The sequence below is a fragment of the Meleagris gallopavo genome, chromosome 3 (genome assembly GCF_000146605.3).
Source record: "Meleagris gallopavo isolate NT-WF06-2002-E0010 breed Aviagen turkey brand Nicholas breeding stock chromosome 3, Turkey_5.1, whole genome shotgun sequence".
NCBI classification, from domain to species: Eukaryota; Metazoa; Chordata; class Aves; order Galliformes; family Phasianidae; genus Meleagris; species Meleagris gallopavo.
Genome location: NC_015013.2, coordinates 86266140 through 86283673, shown reverse-complemented (window position 1 = coordinate 86283673; position 17534 = coordinate 86266140). Strand labels below are relative to the sequence as shown.

Below are 17534 nucleotides of genomic sequence, written 5' to 3'. Positions count from 1 at the left end.
AAGTCGTGTTGGTCCTCTCTCCAATGGGATGTGAAAGCATTCTGAAATGATCATTGTTTTAATGCAAGGGGAGAAAATATAACTTTTTATAAGACCTTTGAAAGAGAGGGTTTTTTTTTTAAATCAAATTTTGGAAAATTATTGTTCAGAAGAATGCAAACTTCAGTTTTTAAATTCTGCAGCTGTGGTTTGCACTAATCCTTGTGACACACAGGTTCTCTTATGCCGTGTGTTATTCTTACTTTATTCTATGACTAGTACAATTCTGATGACAGAAAAGATGATACAACTGTAGACTAATTCCATTATTTATTTTGAAACTTATGTAAGAATTACTGTTAGTAAAACCTGAAACCTTTTCATCTCTGTGAGTGTTATAATGAGACATGCTCAAGCCTTCCTGAGGTGAAATTTTTTACCTGTGATGTTTCTGCAGACCATTAGTCTGCCATGAAAAGATGCAGTGAGGTGGTGCACATAAAGACAAAAGCACAAATGGAGCAAAAACTGAAATTAAACTGTAAGTTTTCCAAAAGATGAGGAATAAAAACCTTTGCCACAGTTGCTCTTCTCAATGAAGAATATTTTTTCTCCCACAAGTGTTTCAGTGCCTTACTGACATCCACTGCTGTGTTATTTAAAAGAGAGCAGCACAAATGATCATATGCTAAAGTTCATAAATAATTCCACCTTTTCTTTCAAATGAAAGCCTTTCTTTGATGGCACTTTTACATCCACCTTCAGCATCAGGTCCTTCTATTCCCAACCAGACTGTTTTAACAGTCTCTATGCCTGCCATGCTCCTGACCTTTAGCCTCTCCTTCACAGTGTGAATCCTCACACTGCATCCAGATCTCATCATATACACTGAATGAGATTAGCAAACCTCAGAACCTTTGTAATGAATGAGCTGTGGAGTTAGAGCAGCTGTAAATCCATATATGGAACTGAAATGGGGAAAAAATGAATAACTTATGAGTTCAGATTGACAACGTTGACTTCTGATTGGATATGTCACTGAGGAATAAGACATATGGGTTGCAATAATGACTCAGTAGTGATAAAAAAAAATAAGCATTAAACATTGGTAATTATTAAGAAAAGATTAATGATAGAAATCATAAGGAAAGGAAAAGAGATTGGAAGAGGAAACATCACTGTGACAGTGCACAACTTCATTCAGCACCTTGATTATAGCACTCCATGAACTTCCCAACAGACCTTCCTCCCCACCAAAAAAAGGTACAATGCAATCAAAGAGGGTGGCCATGAACAAAGTTATGGAGCATGTTCTGTAGGAGGAAAAGTCGTAGATACTTAAGGCTTTTCAGCCTTAAAGACGCACTTGATAGAGGTATGACACTTCGTGGCATTATTGATGGTAGGAGCAGACTACTGATGATAGTGATCATCTTTTCCAACACAAGAGCTGTTGGACTTGATCTTAGAGATCTTTCCAACCTGAATGATTTAACAAAGTGACATCATTCTGCTTCTTGTGGTCTTTCAGCACAAATCACTGGAGGATGGGGTTGATTTCTTGGGGTTACATTATATGACTGCCCTGTTCTTTAATTTTCCCAAGTCACTTTGACCCTGCCAAGGAGAGGAGACAGGGCCAGACTGTCCTTGGGTCTGTTGTTCCTATCTGGTTTATCAGTGCAATGGACTGATGATAAGTTTATTGATTTCAAAGTCAACTTAAGGCAAGAAAATAAAGTGGAATCTCAAGAGATCACCAAATAGAGAGGGGAGGCTTGCCTTTAGTTCTCACTTCTGATAAATGAATGAGAATTTTCTCATAATGCTGTAAGTGAAGGTGGGATGCATCAGCTATCCAGTACCACAGAATCATAGAATATCTCAAGTTGGAAGGGATCCATAAGGATCATCAGGTCACCAGCATCCCCTAGAGCAGTGTACATGACCATGTCCCTGCACTAGTACAAAAAGACTGCATTTGTAAGAAGTAGGATGAGATAGGACAAGAGGAAATGGTCTCGAGATATGCCAGGGGAGGTTCAGTTTGCATATTAGGAAAAACATCTTATCTGAAAACTCAGATTCAGGTCAGGCACTGGAACAGGCTACCCAGTGAAGTGGTGGAGTCACTGTTCCTGGAGGAGCTCAAGAAACATGGAGATGTGCCACTGAGGGACATGGTTTAGTGGACAGTACTGGTTGGACTAGATGATCTTAGAGGTCTTTTCCAACATTAATGATTGTATGATTCTATGAACTAATCAGGTTAAGTGCCATCAGCCAGGCTGCACTCTGACAAGTATGCTGGCAGACTAATGAAAGTCTTCCCCTCTTGGCATGAGAATCATTACCAGGCTCCTGGGAAAAGTTCCTTTTCTTTCTTTCCCTCCATATATAAGTGGTTTTTATTGCATCTCAGTCATATATAGAAATGCCTCTGGGATCATTCTTCAGGTAGCACTGTCCTCCAGCTATGCTGAGGGGTCTTAGCAGCCTTAGCAGATAGGGGGAAAACTGAGCTATGCACAGAAAAGAACAAAAATGAAAGAGGCGGTTGGGTAATCTGTCTGAAAAAGGCACTGGTGCTGGGCCACGGGCTTGGTGCCTTGGTGACAGCCAGGAATGGGCCAAGATAGGAGCTGAAAGCAGCAGAGCATGCTCTGCCAGTAACTCAGTGAGACAGAACCATTGCTCTGGTTTGACACAGCCCAGGAGCTTCTGGGCACTGCAGAGGGGAAAAATGTTTATTGGTTCCTGGCTGGTGCCAGGATGGCAGAGCACAGCTTTGAATGAGGCGTTGGGAAGGGAGGGATGCCCAATATAGGGTAAAATCTGACATATGGGACAAACAAGTCTTTATCACAATGAAATGTGCAAGCTTCTAAGCAGTATCTCCTCTTTTTTTTTTTTTTTTCCTTTCCTTCCTTTGTTTCCTTTTTCCTTTGCCTTTCTATTTATTTATTTTATTTTTAATACCCAAATTTTATGGCTACCCTGAATGACCCGAGAAGGAACTCAATGCTTTCTACAGAGCACTCTGAGATAACTCCCCTAGAACCAGCTATTTCCACGCTGTGTTCATCGCCTCTAGTGTCAACTTGAAGGATATTTCATGACCCAAATGGTCTCTCCCCATGACACTGATGACTCCAGGACCAGAATGAAGTTATTCAGAGCGTATAGCAGGGAATCTGAAAGACTAATGTGGCTCATGCTGTCTAATCCATCTCTGGATGAATGTCGATGAAAAGTGATTAGAAAATGGGAAAGCTGTCTTGTTTTTCTTACAGAATGATAAATTTTCCTTTCTTTGTTTGAAACAAGTTGTAGCTGCAATTATTTCTTCTTATAATACAAACCTCCAAAGATGATAGTTTATGTTGTGGCTGATTTAACAGAAAAGCAAAATAAGAGGAACTGGCTCACTTTATTTAGAATTTCATTTGGGGAAGAAGAAGCAGTAATGCATGTTTTTAAGTTGAATTCATGAAATCTATTAAAAAACTTGAAATATGCACTCACTGGGGTATCAAAGTATGGATTCTGCTTCTGTATCATCTGAAGTTCAGATGGTCTAACCTACAGGGGTTGTGTTGAGCCAGTCTAGCAAGAACATGAACAGAGGCTTAAGAGCCCTATTGCAGAACCTAAAGAGCTCCTTCCACAGACTCATAAAGAGCTCCCTGTTTGAAGGCTGTAGAGAAAGCCAGTAATCCCACCAAGATGGATGGGCTATTCTCCAGGCTATTCTCACTGCTAATCTACCCAGTTAACAGATCATCCTATTTCTGCACTGATGAAGCCATTGGTGAACATGGGCAACTGGGTGTTCCCCAAAAACACTAAAATCATTAAAAGGCTCTTTCACACCTCACAGGGGCACGCAGGGATACCATGAGGGTACCAATAGCACCCAAAGCATGATTCCTTAGAGATTCCTTTTCTTAACCAGTCTTAATAACCAGAAGCTGCAACCTGCTGGTGAGCACTGAATGGTTTTGGAGTAGCCAATACCTGGTTTGCAACAAAAGGCAAGGCAGAAATTGATTTGTCAACACAGAAGATACTTGGAATAAGAAATGTTGGTGCCAGATATTGGGACATAATTTTTGGATGGAGGAGGTGAACTGTTGAATGCTGGTACATGGGACACAAGATAGCTGACAGATGGTTTATGGCTGAATGAAAGAAAATCTGACATAACTTTCATAACAAAATTTATTGTAGTAGTTATTATACTATATGTAGCATTCCTCCCTATAACTGTTACTATAATTTGTCTTTTCGTAGTTGTCAGTTATACAAGCTTTTAAAAATGCAGGGTATTAACCACATGTCACAGGGGAGACACGCTATCCATAATCAGGGCTTCTCTTGCAGGACACAGGCACTCAATTTTTAGATTCCTCAGTGAGGAACAAGCCTGTGTTTGACACAACCACCACCATCTGAACCTCAACCCATGCAAAGAGGTTCCCATAGAGAGAAGCTGTATTTTCCCATCCAGGAGCAGAGCTGCCAGCTTGCGAGCCAGCACAAAAAGAAGTGCAGGTAGCCATCGAGCAAGGGAATTAATTGTGTTAAGCAGCAGAGCATGCCAGGGAGACGCACAGCTCTGAATAGCAATGAGCTACAGTGCTGATCAATAGTCCTTTTTTTCTCACTACTCTGTTAGATGCCAAAGCAAGTGCTGGTGGGATGGGCACATCCTGCAGGTGTCTGAAGGGGCAAGCTAAGAATGTGAAGAGGAAAATAAAGTAGAAATGGTAATAGAACAGAAAATAGGAAAATGTCATAGAATGGCATAAAAAGAGTGCATATGTTTTTCCACTTGGTTTTGGAGCAAGTGTTGGTCCAGGACCAACAGAGAGTTGGGATTGGATTTCAGAGCTGAGCTGAGAGCTGCATTACTGAATGAGTCCAAAGCCTTTATATGAAGTCCAGGAGAGGGTTACAGACAAAGCAAAAGTCTTTTTAGCTGCCGAGAGCAGCTAATAGGAAAGAACAGGCAGGGTAGTGAAATTTGCTAAGCATTGTTCAGCGTGGCTTTTGCTGACCTCTGCACAAATAAAGATCTGCTGTTTGAAACAAAGGCCAGATGCTGGGAAGGAGAGAGGAATATGTATGTGATTCAAACTTCTCTAATGGAACTGGATCAAAGGGCTCCTGCCAAGGGAGAAGGCAGGAGTGACACTTCTATCATTTTCAAAGCTGGCATTAAGCACAGAAGAAACAAAGCCCTGGCTTACCTTAGAGGCTACAAAGCCTCTGCTTTCATGCCATGCAGTTGTTGAGCATGGGGACCCCTCCTGATGTCCATCCCAAGTGCTGGAATCTCTTTAGTAATTAATTCACAGGGAGAAGATGCTTTACCCTGACAATACAAATCTGTGCAGGAACATCTTTCCCATTTAGTACAAAGCAGTCTGAAAGTAGCTACTGTACTTTACTCTTACTTTAATGTGGATGGTTCTCAACTGAATTAATATAGACCATAGGAAACACATGCATGTGTGGGAAAAAAGGAAAAATTGCCAGGAGATTGACAGGTAAAGGGTAGATTTTTAAACTGAGAAACAAACTTGCAGCAAGATTGCCAGCAAGGGGGCTTATATTTTTAGCAATCAGGAGACTAAAGCTCAGCTCAAAGTAATGGGAGCAAGCAGGAAGTATCAAACTAACACTTCAACATGCACCTATTTGGGCAGCAAAATGTGCCTTAAAGATGCTACAGAGGGATATCTATTATCCTCATGGCTTAGATGAACTCATGATGGTTGTGTTCCAACCCTACAGGATGTGCCCATCCCACCAGCACTAACAGAGTAAACAGCACTGTTGTTCAGAACTAATGTTAAGACTTATTACACTGTTAAAAGTGAAGGCTTAGGGGATCCAAGATGCTAAGAGCACTTATAATTATTTAAATCACTCAGGATATGTGTGGCATAGGAGGCTGTTTTGCTGTGATGCCAATCTTGCTTTGGTTGCCTCCAAACTTTTGGTCCCCTCCATGCTTCCTGGCTGCAGATAAGTTATCTAAAGGATAAATATTCAGGCCTCTTGGTTGCTTCAGCAGTAATGGTTCATTGGTTGTCTGCTCAGGGTTTACACAGTACTCAGCTTGGTCTGGGGGTAAACTGGAAGAGCAACAGTATGCAACATCTGCACATTAGATGGCTGCAAGTCAGCTGAGAGGAGGATGAGCAAGTAAATCCAGGTGTTGCTGAGTCAAAGTCCCTTATGGGGACAGAGGCAATCTATCCCAAAGTATAGCTTACCAGAAGTAAAGGAGTCTTGTCAGCAATCCTGTAATTTCCATTTGAATTAGGGCAGATTTAAAAAAAAAATGAAATCATCCTCATCTTCCTTGCCTTATCTAAACTTGAAGACTTCAGGAGAGATGAAACTGAATGCAGCCCATGATAAGGTCATATAGAGGTCTATTAAAGAATCAAACATCTGACTTTTCAACTTGCAGTCATCAGATCTTGCTGTATGTCAGTCTGGTAATATTTTGATATTAACATTCCCTTTCACTGAAAAGTTAGCTGTGGGTAATAACATCAACATCCTTAATTAGTTAATAATGACATGAATGCATGAGATCTATTTATTCTACTGCAGCAGTATGGTGGTCTAGGCTTGAATGGGTTGATGGTTGGACTATGTTATCTTAGTGGTCTTTTCCAAGCATAATGATTCTATGATTCTACAAATGTAGGTAGATGAGCAGTCTTGAATGCTTTGAACAGAGATCCTGCTAGAAAATGTAATTTTAATTATGAATAGCTGAGCTTGCTTCCAGTGGGAGCATTTTTAAAGCTGAGATTCACATATAAGAAAGTCCATGCCATATGGAATAGATTTCGTGGACTAAACTGATAATAATAAAACCCGCAGAAAACCAAGCATGTTGTCCAGAGAAGAATATTATTCTGTGTTAGTGAGGCTCAGAGTTAGATTAACATTAGCAACATGCTTTGGTTTGTGGAAAAACAAACTGTTACAAACACTGATGTCACAAAATTTCCTGTGAATGCATTAAAGGTGGTCATGCAGTATTCCCATTCTCCTAATTGACTATCTCTTTCATAAGGACAAGACTTCAAATCATACGAGGAGAGATTCAGGTTGGATATTAGAAAAAAACTGCTCTCAAAAAGAGTGGTAATGCATTGGAACAGACCTTCCAGGGAGGTGTTGGAATCACTGTCCTTCGACGTGTTCAAGAAACATGTAGGTGTGGCAGTGAGGGACACGGTTAGCGGTCATGCTGGTGATCAATATTGGTGGTGGTGGTGAATACTTGGACTAGATGATCTTAGTAGTCTTTTCCAACCTTACTGATTCTATGATTCTATGACTATGATTCTAAGGAGAGCTTGTTTAGGGTTGGATCTCTTGGGATGCTCTGATGGTGTAAGGCTGTTTCTCTTTCAGTTATACCTGACACTGAGACTGTTGTCTCCCCATCCTCACTTAAAGGAGCAGAGCCTTCTGCATCCCTTTTTGTCTCCTCACTGTAGAAAAGAGATCTTCCACCCCAGTGTAAGGGAGTAGAGAGGTCTAAGCAAAGGCTCCTAGGCTGCTGGATGAGGGGAAAGCAGATTTTTTCCCCACATCTGCCTCCATGTCTGTAGGAAGAGAAACAAACCCAGAGACACTTGTCAAGGCTGTCTCTAATTGGGCTTGGGTCATACTCAGCTCAGTAATACTTTTCAGAAATTGATGTTGTAAAGCTGAAAAGCTGAACAGCTCAAATGTGTAGGAGGCCCTAATAATGTTCTCAGGTCTGCCAGTAAGTATTTTGGGATGGTGGGTGAAGGGCAGCCTTCTTAATCTTTGAACTGTACACTGCCATGCCACTTATCCAAAGTTTAAACATATCACTGTACTTGGAAAGGAAGAATATATGTGTTGGTACAAACTTTCAGATCTCTGTTGAAAATCTGCTAAAAATCATGTTTTACAACTAAAGTTGGTGAAACTCTTGACAGTAAACACATGTGATGGCTGAATTTTCTATCTCCTTTCCTAAAGAGACAGAAGTTTTGTTGTTCCTCTTACTCCCATTCTTCTGCTGGTGCTTTCTACCACTGTAATAATTAAGCTGAAATGTGTCTGATACAATGGAACAATCAGTTTTGGCCTATGTGCTGAAGTACTATCATTTACATCAAAAATAAAAATCAAACCAACCCCTAAATAAGGGTCAGCACCATAGGAGTTCCCAAAGGCAATTTCTATGTAGACATTTAGTCCAAGTCTCAGCAACTGCTTTCTGACCTTGGAGCTGAAGGAGGAGAGATGAATTGCAAGAAGATAGGGAAAAGCTTCGTGTCTTGGAAAGGATGTAGGACAATAGGATATGCTGCCAGGATAGGCTGGAAAATTGCCAGGGCTGGAGTGAGATGTGGTAGCTTGACTTTGTGGTTACTTATTCAAAAGTGAAATCAAAGATACAGTAATGAAGGCAGATAGCCTGCAGATAGTAAAGGTCCCTTCTGCTCTATGCTACTATTTGAGAATGGGTTTAAGGGTATTCTAGGATCCTTATGACCTTGTTCATGCCCAAAAGGCAAGGAGTTTCCTGCTAGTGCATGTGTTTGGAGCCATGCATTATGGAAAGGCCTGGGACTAGTCCACAGTGCTTTCCAGTGCAAAACAAAAGCCAGACTTATGCTAACATTAGTTTTATCATTTCTACCAGAAGAAATTCTCCATTATTTTATAACCTAAACACGCATAAAACATTTCTTTTGTTGCTGGTTTAATCCTTAATATCATCAGTTTGGTTTCCTAGGGCAAGCTGAAGATGGCACATGATTTCTAATGGGGTCCCTAGCAGCAAACAGAAGAAAAAGGAGTGAAGAAAGATATTTATTTTCTTATGTACTGCCTTGACTGTTACTAAACCAGTAGCCACTACTGACTTACAAATACTGATCTTTGCAAGCTCCCCCTCTAAGATAACATCCAAAGAATAAGGCTCAGTCAATATACAAAGGTCACCTTCCCAGCTTTCTAGCAGTTCAAAGCTCTTTGTTGCTGACTCTGGCAACTTAAATTCTAGATAGATTCAGTTGCATTTCTGAAATACCCAAAACATCTCAATCTATAAAACCATCCTGCAAACATAACACAGATTAGCTTTGACATGGTATTTAGGCATTTCAGGTTTTTACAAATGAGGCATACCTAAATAGAAAAAAAGCACAGATAAAAAATTCAGGGAGATACTTTGGGATTTTAGGGCAACATAGGCTTCTTTGATCTGAATCTCTCTGCTAGATTTACTATTTCTGTTCTGTAACACTGGACAGCCCATAATGACACCTTGCCAAGCACAGTAAAATCAGGATTTGCTGGGAACACATTACCAGAGCTTAGCACAACTTTGCTGTGAGATCTCAGTGCAACACAAAGGCTCTGAAATTATCTACTTCCACAGACTAAATCTCTTCTTCAATCACTCTGCACTCCAGTCCCTTGACAGAAACCTCACCAAAATATGCCCCACCAGTGCCTTCTTGGCCATGCTGAAGGTCTATGCCTCCTGTAACTGATTTTGCTTCCAAATGACCAATAATGTTCTAACAACTCATCTTGCCCCTCTCTTTGAGAGAGGGCAGAACACAAATTTCATTTCTTACTGCCAGCCTGACTCTGATCCTTGTTTTCTTCCTTTTGCTGTAGCAAATATACTTCCCTGCAACCTTTTGACTCCCTCCTAGCAGACCTAATGTTCTGAGACATCAGGGAGGTGACATCAGACTGTCCTTCCTTATCTTTGTTATCCACATCACTAACTTCTCAGGCTGCAGATATCTGTTCTAGTACCAATCCCTCTGAAAAGCTGCAAAATCTTTCCCTCAGCCCGCATTCTTCAAAGACTCTTCCTTCCCTGAAGACTGCTTCTGTTGAGGAAAGCCTCGTATAACATGATCAGCTGCCCCAGTGACAGCTTAAGTCCCATCACTAATGCTTTTCTCAATAGCTGTGCCCTCCTTGGACTCTATCTCAGACCCTGCAGGTGGAAAAGATGATTCTTTCTATCCCTACAAAGCTCTCGGACACATGATTTGATATTTTCAGGTGGCCCTATGTGGAGCCAGGAATTGGACTCAATGAACTTTTGATCCCTTCCGTATCAAGATTCCCTATGATTCTACGATTCCCATTTCTTCCTTCTCTTTGCACTTAGATTTTCCCAAGACTGTTATGGTTTCCAGTTCCTAGTTATGGATGAATGCAGCACTCTGAGATGACCTGAACAGGAGTCAAAGAATCATAGAATCATAGAATCACCAAGGTTGGAAAAGACCTACAAGATCACCCAGTCAATCATTTGAGTTGAAAGGGATCCTTAAAGTTCATCCAGTCCAACTCCCCTGCAATGAACAGGGACAACAACAGCTAAATCAGGTTGCTCGGAGCCTGGAATGACAAGGATGGGGCATCCACCACCTTTCTGGGCAACCTGCTTCAGTGCCTCACCATCCTTATTATAAACAACTTCTTGTTTATATTCAGTCTAAATCTCCCCCCCTTAAGTTTGAAACCATTTCCCCTTGTTCTTTCACAGCAGACATGCTAAAGGGTCTGCTCCCCTCTTTTCTTATAGCTCCCCTTTAGGTACTGTAAGACCTAAGACCTCTATTAGGTCTTCCTGGAGCCTTTCCTTCTCCAGGCTGAACAGATCCAGCTCTCTCAGTCTGTCCTTGGAGGGAAAGTGTTTCATCACTTGGATCATTTTTGTGGTCCTCCTCTGGATGCACTCCAACAGGTCCACATCCTCTTGTACCATAGACTCCACATCCAGATACAGAACTCGAGGTGAGTTCTCATCAGTGAGGAGTAGAGGAGCAGGGGCATTGCTCCCCCAGTTCCCACTTTCTTGAACTTGAGGGATGTGTGTAAAGCATGCTAGTGAAGACTGAGGCAAAAAGTTGTTGAATACCTCAGCCTTCTCCTTGTCTGTAGTTAGCAGCCTGCCAGCATTTATCACTAGGGGGAGATACATTCACCTGAAATTTTCATTTCCAACTTATGTACCTAGAAAAGCCCTTCTTATCCTTTGAATCCCTTCCCAAGTTCAGTTCCAGCTGGCCCTTGGCCTTCCTTACTCCATCCCTACAAAGCCTAGCAGCAAAAAACTGACACAAACATGGGAAATAGACATAGACAAGAAAACAGATTCCATGCATAATGAACAGACGCGAGGAAAGATTTTTTCCACCTGGGATGATAATCACTTTGTAGATAAACTAGTGGTACCTTTGTGACTCTCCATGTCCAATGTGGTGCATGTGTTTGTTGCAATGTACACAGAACTCAAGGTAAGGCATTCGGGAACGGCTCCTAAATGTTCCCATGCTCCTGCTGGCACTAGTGTGTCTCCAGGAGGTGATGGTTCTAGAGATATATGACTAACCTTGCTGTCCGTTGTTGGAGACTCCTTCTCCTTCTCTGCATGCTGAAGTTTTCTATTCAGATCTTGGAACATGTCTTGGTGACGTTTTCTTGTGTGCATGATTTTCTGAAGAAAATGCAAGGGCCACAGATCAGCAAAGCCTATTCAGCCATACAAAACCAACATTTCCTCCTCTCAAAGCTACATACATTATTTAAACGTAGATCTATCTCACTGCAGGCTAAATCCGGCTTCCCTAAAGCAGCTCCAAAATTCTCTGAGGACCCACATGCAACACTGTAATTTCAGGATAAGACGGTGGGAGAAAGTGAAGAAGTTCAGTTTTTGAACTTACGGTTGTCCTGAAATTGCAAATGCCAGCTGTCTATGTTGCAAAATTTGTACACTGGTCTACCAGCTTGACTCAGGAAGCTCTGTTACCTTTCTTAACTGATTGCTGACCCTATGCCTGCTCTGTTGGGAGCATGCCTCCTTGGCAATCATTTTCAGAGCTTATTTGAATGTGTAGGATTTAGGCTAAATAAGTTCTATCAGCAGTTACTTCACAGTTTCATTTTCTTTGTAATTTGGTCTGTCTGTATTTTATTTTTACTTTCTACTGACCAGGAGATGAAGGAAATATTTCTATAAAGGCTTCCCTTTGTGTGAAGATTGCTTGCTTGTGCTTGCCAAGTGGTCTATAATTGGAGAAAGTAGCTGATATAATTTAGGATCAGCACAGAAATGAATCAGCTTACATGCACCCTCTGTAACTCAATTTCAGAACAAGCTCCCAGTCTTGAGCTCTGAAGTCATCCTAGCATTAAAGGCAACTCCTCTTGGGCCCTCAGTGTGACTTTGTTTTGGAATAAGACATCAGCTTTTAAGGGAATGACTCTGCCATCAAGGATGCCATGATTTCTGCACCAGCTCCCAGTAGCCCCATAGACACTCCTTCAAAGCTTTCCACTCCATCCTTTCAGTATCAATACAGGCATTTCCCTTAGTATAGATAGGACATAAGGAAAACATTTTTAACAATAAGGGTAGTGAAATACTGGAACATGTTCACCAGAGAGATGGTAGATCTCTGGAGACTGTCAAGGTCAGGCTGGACTGGGCTCTGAGGAACCTGATCTGGTTGCAGGTGTTCCTGTTCATTGCAGGAGATTTGAACTAGATGGCTTTTAAGGGTCCCTTCCAACTGAAATGATTTTATGATTCTTTGATTCTCCCAGGCAAATTCTGTGAGGCTCATTAATAGGTGTGAAAACCCGGGTTTGATCATGGTTTGTGACAGTGTGGACGTATTACCTGCCTTTTTGTTATGCAACAGAGCTTTGGCACAAAAGTCAAGGCATTTTAGGTCACCAAGCAAAGGATGTACTTGTGTTTCCTAAATAGGAGTGCACTGCAGCCACCTGTAGCACTTTTCCACTAGCTTATTTGCAAAAGAGATGCTACAAGTCTTGTGCACTCTGATATGGGATCTTCATTTACAAGTGTTTATGCAAAGGCAGTGGCTCCATAAATTAAGCATGAGCCAATATAATCTACCCATTTGTTCAGCTGCACAGAGTAAGCCTTATTAAGCAGCCAGCACAACTCTTTCTGCCCACCATTTTCCAACTTCTTTGGCAAAGATTGCATTCTAACTAAGGTGGTGGAAAGAAAATGAAGCTGCATTTCTCTTTCTCTCTATACCCTTCAAGAAACACATTCAAAAATTGATGTACTCACCTCAAAATCTAGTTCTGCATACCGTGATTTCCGTCTCTGGGGATTCAAAGGAAAAAGAGAGAGTGGTGAGGGTTAGTAACGGACTGATGGGCACAGACTGAACTACACAGTAGATGAATCAGAGAGGCTCCTTCTCTTTTTAATGTTCCTTTACCTTTAAAGTGTTTCTCTGGCTCGTCTTGATGGAAAGTGCCAGCCAATAAGAAGGATCACTCAGAAAAGCACTGAAACCCAAGGAAGGCTGAACATGGAATTCTGGCTAATTCAGACCCTTGTCCTAGTTATGATCTTGAAGGTGGTTTACAGAATGGGAAGGAAATAAAAAGGCTCAGCCAAGAGATCTAGCAGAGCTTCTGACCATCAGTCAGTAAAGATTGAAATTTGGGCAGCAACGGTCAAGACTTGCTCTCTGATAATAGGCAAGAAAAGGGCCAGGTGCTGAGAAATGCAAAAGCTAGGGCAGACATCAGTGTGAGAAGTATAGACTAGGGAGAACTGCTAATATATGTATTGAATTATTGCAAGTGAGAAGGACAGAGCTGCACTTCTACCAAACCTCTGACATCCTTTTGATGCAAAGAAAATTGTGGGTCATATCTTAAATATATACCAGGCTGGATGGGGTCATGCACTACCTGATCTAGTGCCTGCTTTAGTGGTTGGCAACTCTGTCCATGGCAGGGGAGTTGGATCTAGATGATCTTTGAGGTTCCCTCCAACCCAAGTCATTTTGTGATCATTCTATGATACATCTGCAATCAAGAGAATTTTCCTATCTTTGTCACTATTGAAGTCATCAAAATGGCAAACAGAAGGGATAGATGGAGAAAAGGTAATGCATGTTAGGTGCCTTGTCCTAAAATGAACTGCTTTGACATGCCAAAGTTTTGATTTTAATTTGCATTACATTGCAAAAGGCAGCCCATCACACAATGGGCTGTAGCTGTGGAAGTAATGAGGGATTTTTAAAACAAAATCATGAAATGGTATCACCTGCCAGGGTTTCCTCACAGTAATATAATTCTGGCACTACACAGTGGGCTACATTTGGCCCAACAATCCACTCTTGAAAAATCTGTTGCAGCCAGTATTGAGGGCAGGGAACATCATGGGCTGGGAACAGCAATGGAATTCCCATGCTCACCTCCAAGGAGCTCATGGAGAGCGTGGAGACGGTCTCACTCTTGGACACCACACCTGAGTTCCCTGAGTCACCTGTGTCACACAGGCTGTTGGGAATCTGTGACTCACTGGGGATATTCTGTGGAGGCAGCTGCTGCTGCTGTTGTATCATGGGAGAACCTTGCACCTCACTGCAAGTCATGGTCACAGGTTCCCGTGGAGGACTTTTGACGACAAAACCTGGGTCGGTAGCCATACTGAGGTGGATCAGCCGTGTCTGGGGCATCTGGTCTATATTGATGCTGTATTTGCTCTCATCCTTGGGTGGTTTGGCCCGTAAGGTAGATGTATTGGTAGGCAGAATGACATAGCTGGTGTCCAGTGTTTGTTCTTGTGCCCGGGAGAGTTCTGAGTCCAACTTCTTGAAGATGTCCCCGTCACAAATGTAGATAGACTTAGGTGGTTGATTCTTGTCCTTCTTCAGAGTGAGACTGTGATTGCTGAACTCATTCAGGTTGATGGCCCCCAGGTAGTGTGGGGAGCCCTGAAGATGCAACTTGGACACATTGGCTGGAAGACTGTTAAAGTTTGATGACCCCTTCTGATGATTGAGCTTCAATTTCTCTTCATCCTGTAGTGATGGGCGTTTCAATGTTCCTGTGATGGTAGAGGTCCTGCAGGCTGTGATGTCTTTATTCAGCACTAGAGAGACAGACAAGTATCCTCAGCACTGCATCTTAGCTTTGGTTAACACATCAATATACCCACTGCAGTCACACCATGCTGCCATGTTCCCTGGGACCTCTCAGAATGAGGCTATAGTGGCAAAACGTTTTCATATATATTTTTTTGCCTTTTAGTCCAGGATATTGAATGCAAATTTAAAATCAGAGACGAAAAAACCTCCTCATTTTGAGAGAATCCTTTGCGTTGAGAATTTCCCAACCCAATCATGGCCAAAACTCCAAACTACATTGAAACATATTATCATACTGATAACATTATCTCGAAAAGAAATTATATGTGTGTATTACATGTGTATATACATATAATACACAGCAAACATCACATACACGTAAGATACTAGCCTACAGAGAAGCAGTATTTATTTTAAGATTGATCTCATGTCAAAAAAAGATTTTGATTCAGCAAATAGATGAAATGCAGCATTATCAGCAATTTTTGTTTCTTTCTTTTAATTTGCTCAAATTCTTCAGGTTGATCTTTTCCCAGGAACAGTTTCAGGATTAGATTTGGTAGTGTACAACAAATCACATTTTGTTATAAATTTCTGATTCACCCTCTAGAAAAGCTTACATTCCAATCATTATGTCAAGCCTCTGTGAGACATAATAATTTGTTGTTTCTCAGCGTGCCTAGAGGACAAAAAGGAGTGCCATGAATACCCCTAAGTAGGAGATGAAAACCTTTATCTGAGGATGAGGTGAACATGCCACATAGGAGGTACGTACAAGACTCACAGACACTCATATTCACACAACACTGTCTTCAAAAAAACATCTTATTCACTTCTAATAAGATTCTATTACTCAGTTGATTTCAGGTGGCAACAAAGACCTTAAGAAGATTATGACACAAGCCTTGATTTCTCCAGGGGATGGAAAACACTGACTGTGGGGTAGGGGCAAAATGATATGGCACTGAAGGATATTTACCCAATGTTTCAGCTCAGGAAAGGAGAAATAAATGCAAAGACCTCTATTCTATTTTATGACAGAGGCAGCACATGGCCGAGGAATTCCATGGGACTGAGGGCATACTCATTTTTCTTCAACTGAAATTGGGAGTGGTGGGTGCTGGGTGAGCACAGAGTACAGGCAATGCAGGGTGATAAAAAAAAAAAACAAGTGGAACACAGGGGCTTTTTTAAAAAAGCTTTGAAAGCTAAGCACATAGGGCATAATTATGGCAGCCATGGTAATCTTAATGTTGCTAGATGGCACAGTAGGATAAATCAGAGCATTATAATGTGCTCATACCATAAGCTGCAGCAGTATGATCCTGAACTCAGACTTTTAGCTCAGCATCAGTAAAGCTAATTGATATTGCTCACAGCACTGCCTGAAGCAGGCTTGAAGAAGTTTGGTGATCTCCAAATATGGAGCAGTAAGCTCCCAAAACAAACCTATGGAGTAAATCCTAACAAAAAATCCAAGTTACAAGCTTAAGAGTGGTGTCTGGATTATCTGCAATAAGTCAGTTTGAGAGCTGATGCTTCTTGGGCAAACTACAGTCAGGAACCAATGGGCTTATTTATATGTTGTATTATTCAAAGAGCAGATGCCTAAGAATTCCATTGATGCACCATATAGAGAGGTCCCCAAAATAGTGACTGTTACTAATTAGTTAGTTTGATGCGAACTAATAGCACTTTATCAGAGGATGATTATCTCTTCAGGCAGACATCAACAAACAGACAAACTGTATGGCTGTAAGGGAGGGAGCAAAGGAAGGGAGATCTAGGTTGTTAGAGAGCTGTTCATCAAGGGTCTTCTGCCTTTTGTCTGGGAAGCTCAATTTGGTAGCAAGAAATTCTTCAAGAAAGGCTCCTGTATTGTAGGAGTATGGAGTCTGCCTTGATTTTCAGCACAAAGTGTGCTGAGCATGCATTCAAATCATATCTGGTCTCATGAGCATGCCTTTTGCACATGGCATTTTGGAACAAAAGTCTTCAGTGTCAGAAAGGAAGGAGGAAGATAGATGAGATGAGAGAGTCAGCTAGAAATACAATTAGGGAGTATGAGACAGAGAAATAGAGAAAAAAATGAAGCGAACCTGAAAAAAAGATAAATGGACAGAAAGAGACCATGAAATAAGATATCACAATGATAAGTGAGATAAATATACTATGACTATGATAGGCACAAGGAGAGGGAGTGAGGCTGAGAGAATGAGAGAAGATAAATAAGATATAGATAGATATTAGATAGATAAATGATAGTGACAGTGATAGACAATACACAGAAACACAACGACAAGGATAAATGCTGACAGAGATAGAAATACATAAATAACAGGTACAGCAAGACAGACAGCTGAGGACAGAGATAAATAAGTGATTGCAAGATATATACGGAGAGATGCAAGATAAATACATTAGAAGCAGATAAATAAATGATGGATTAGATAAAGAAAAAGATATAGACATACAGCTAGATATTGAAAAAGGGAGAGAAAGAATGAGAAGGAAAGAGAAAGAAATAAATAGGGAAGGAAGGAGGGAAAGGAAGGAAGGAGGGAAGGGAAGGGAAGG

At 41.3% G+C, this 17534-nt stretch overlaps 1 protein-coding gene across 1 annotated transcript in view; it reads right to left on the bottom strand.

Annotated features, from left to right (window-relative positions):
• The window catches only part of LOC104910476 (adhesion G protein-coupled receptor B1-like), a 153228-nt gene that overhangs the window by 4449 nt on the left and 131245 nt on the right, over positions 1–17534 (bottom strand). Inside the window, exons 3-5 of the mRNA XM_031552976.1 lie at positions 14283–14983; positions 13139–13174; positions 11420–11524 (exon numbers count right to left, since the gene is read on the bottom strand). Coding sequence (XP_031408836.1) covers positions 11420–11524; positions 13139–13174; positions 14283–14983 — 842 coding nt within the window. The remainder of the gene's footprint in view (positions 1–11419; positions 11525–13138; positions 13175–14282; positions 14984–17534) is intronic.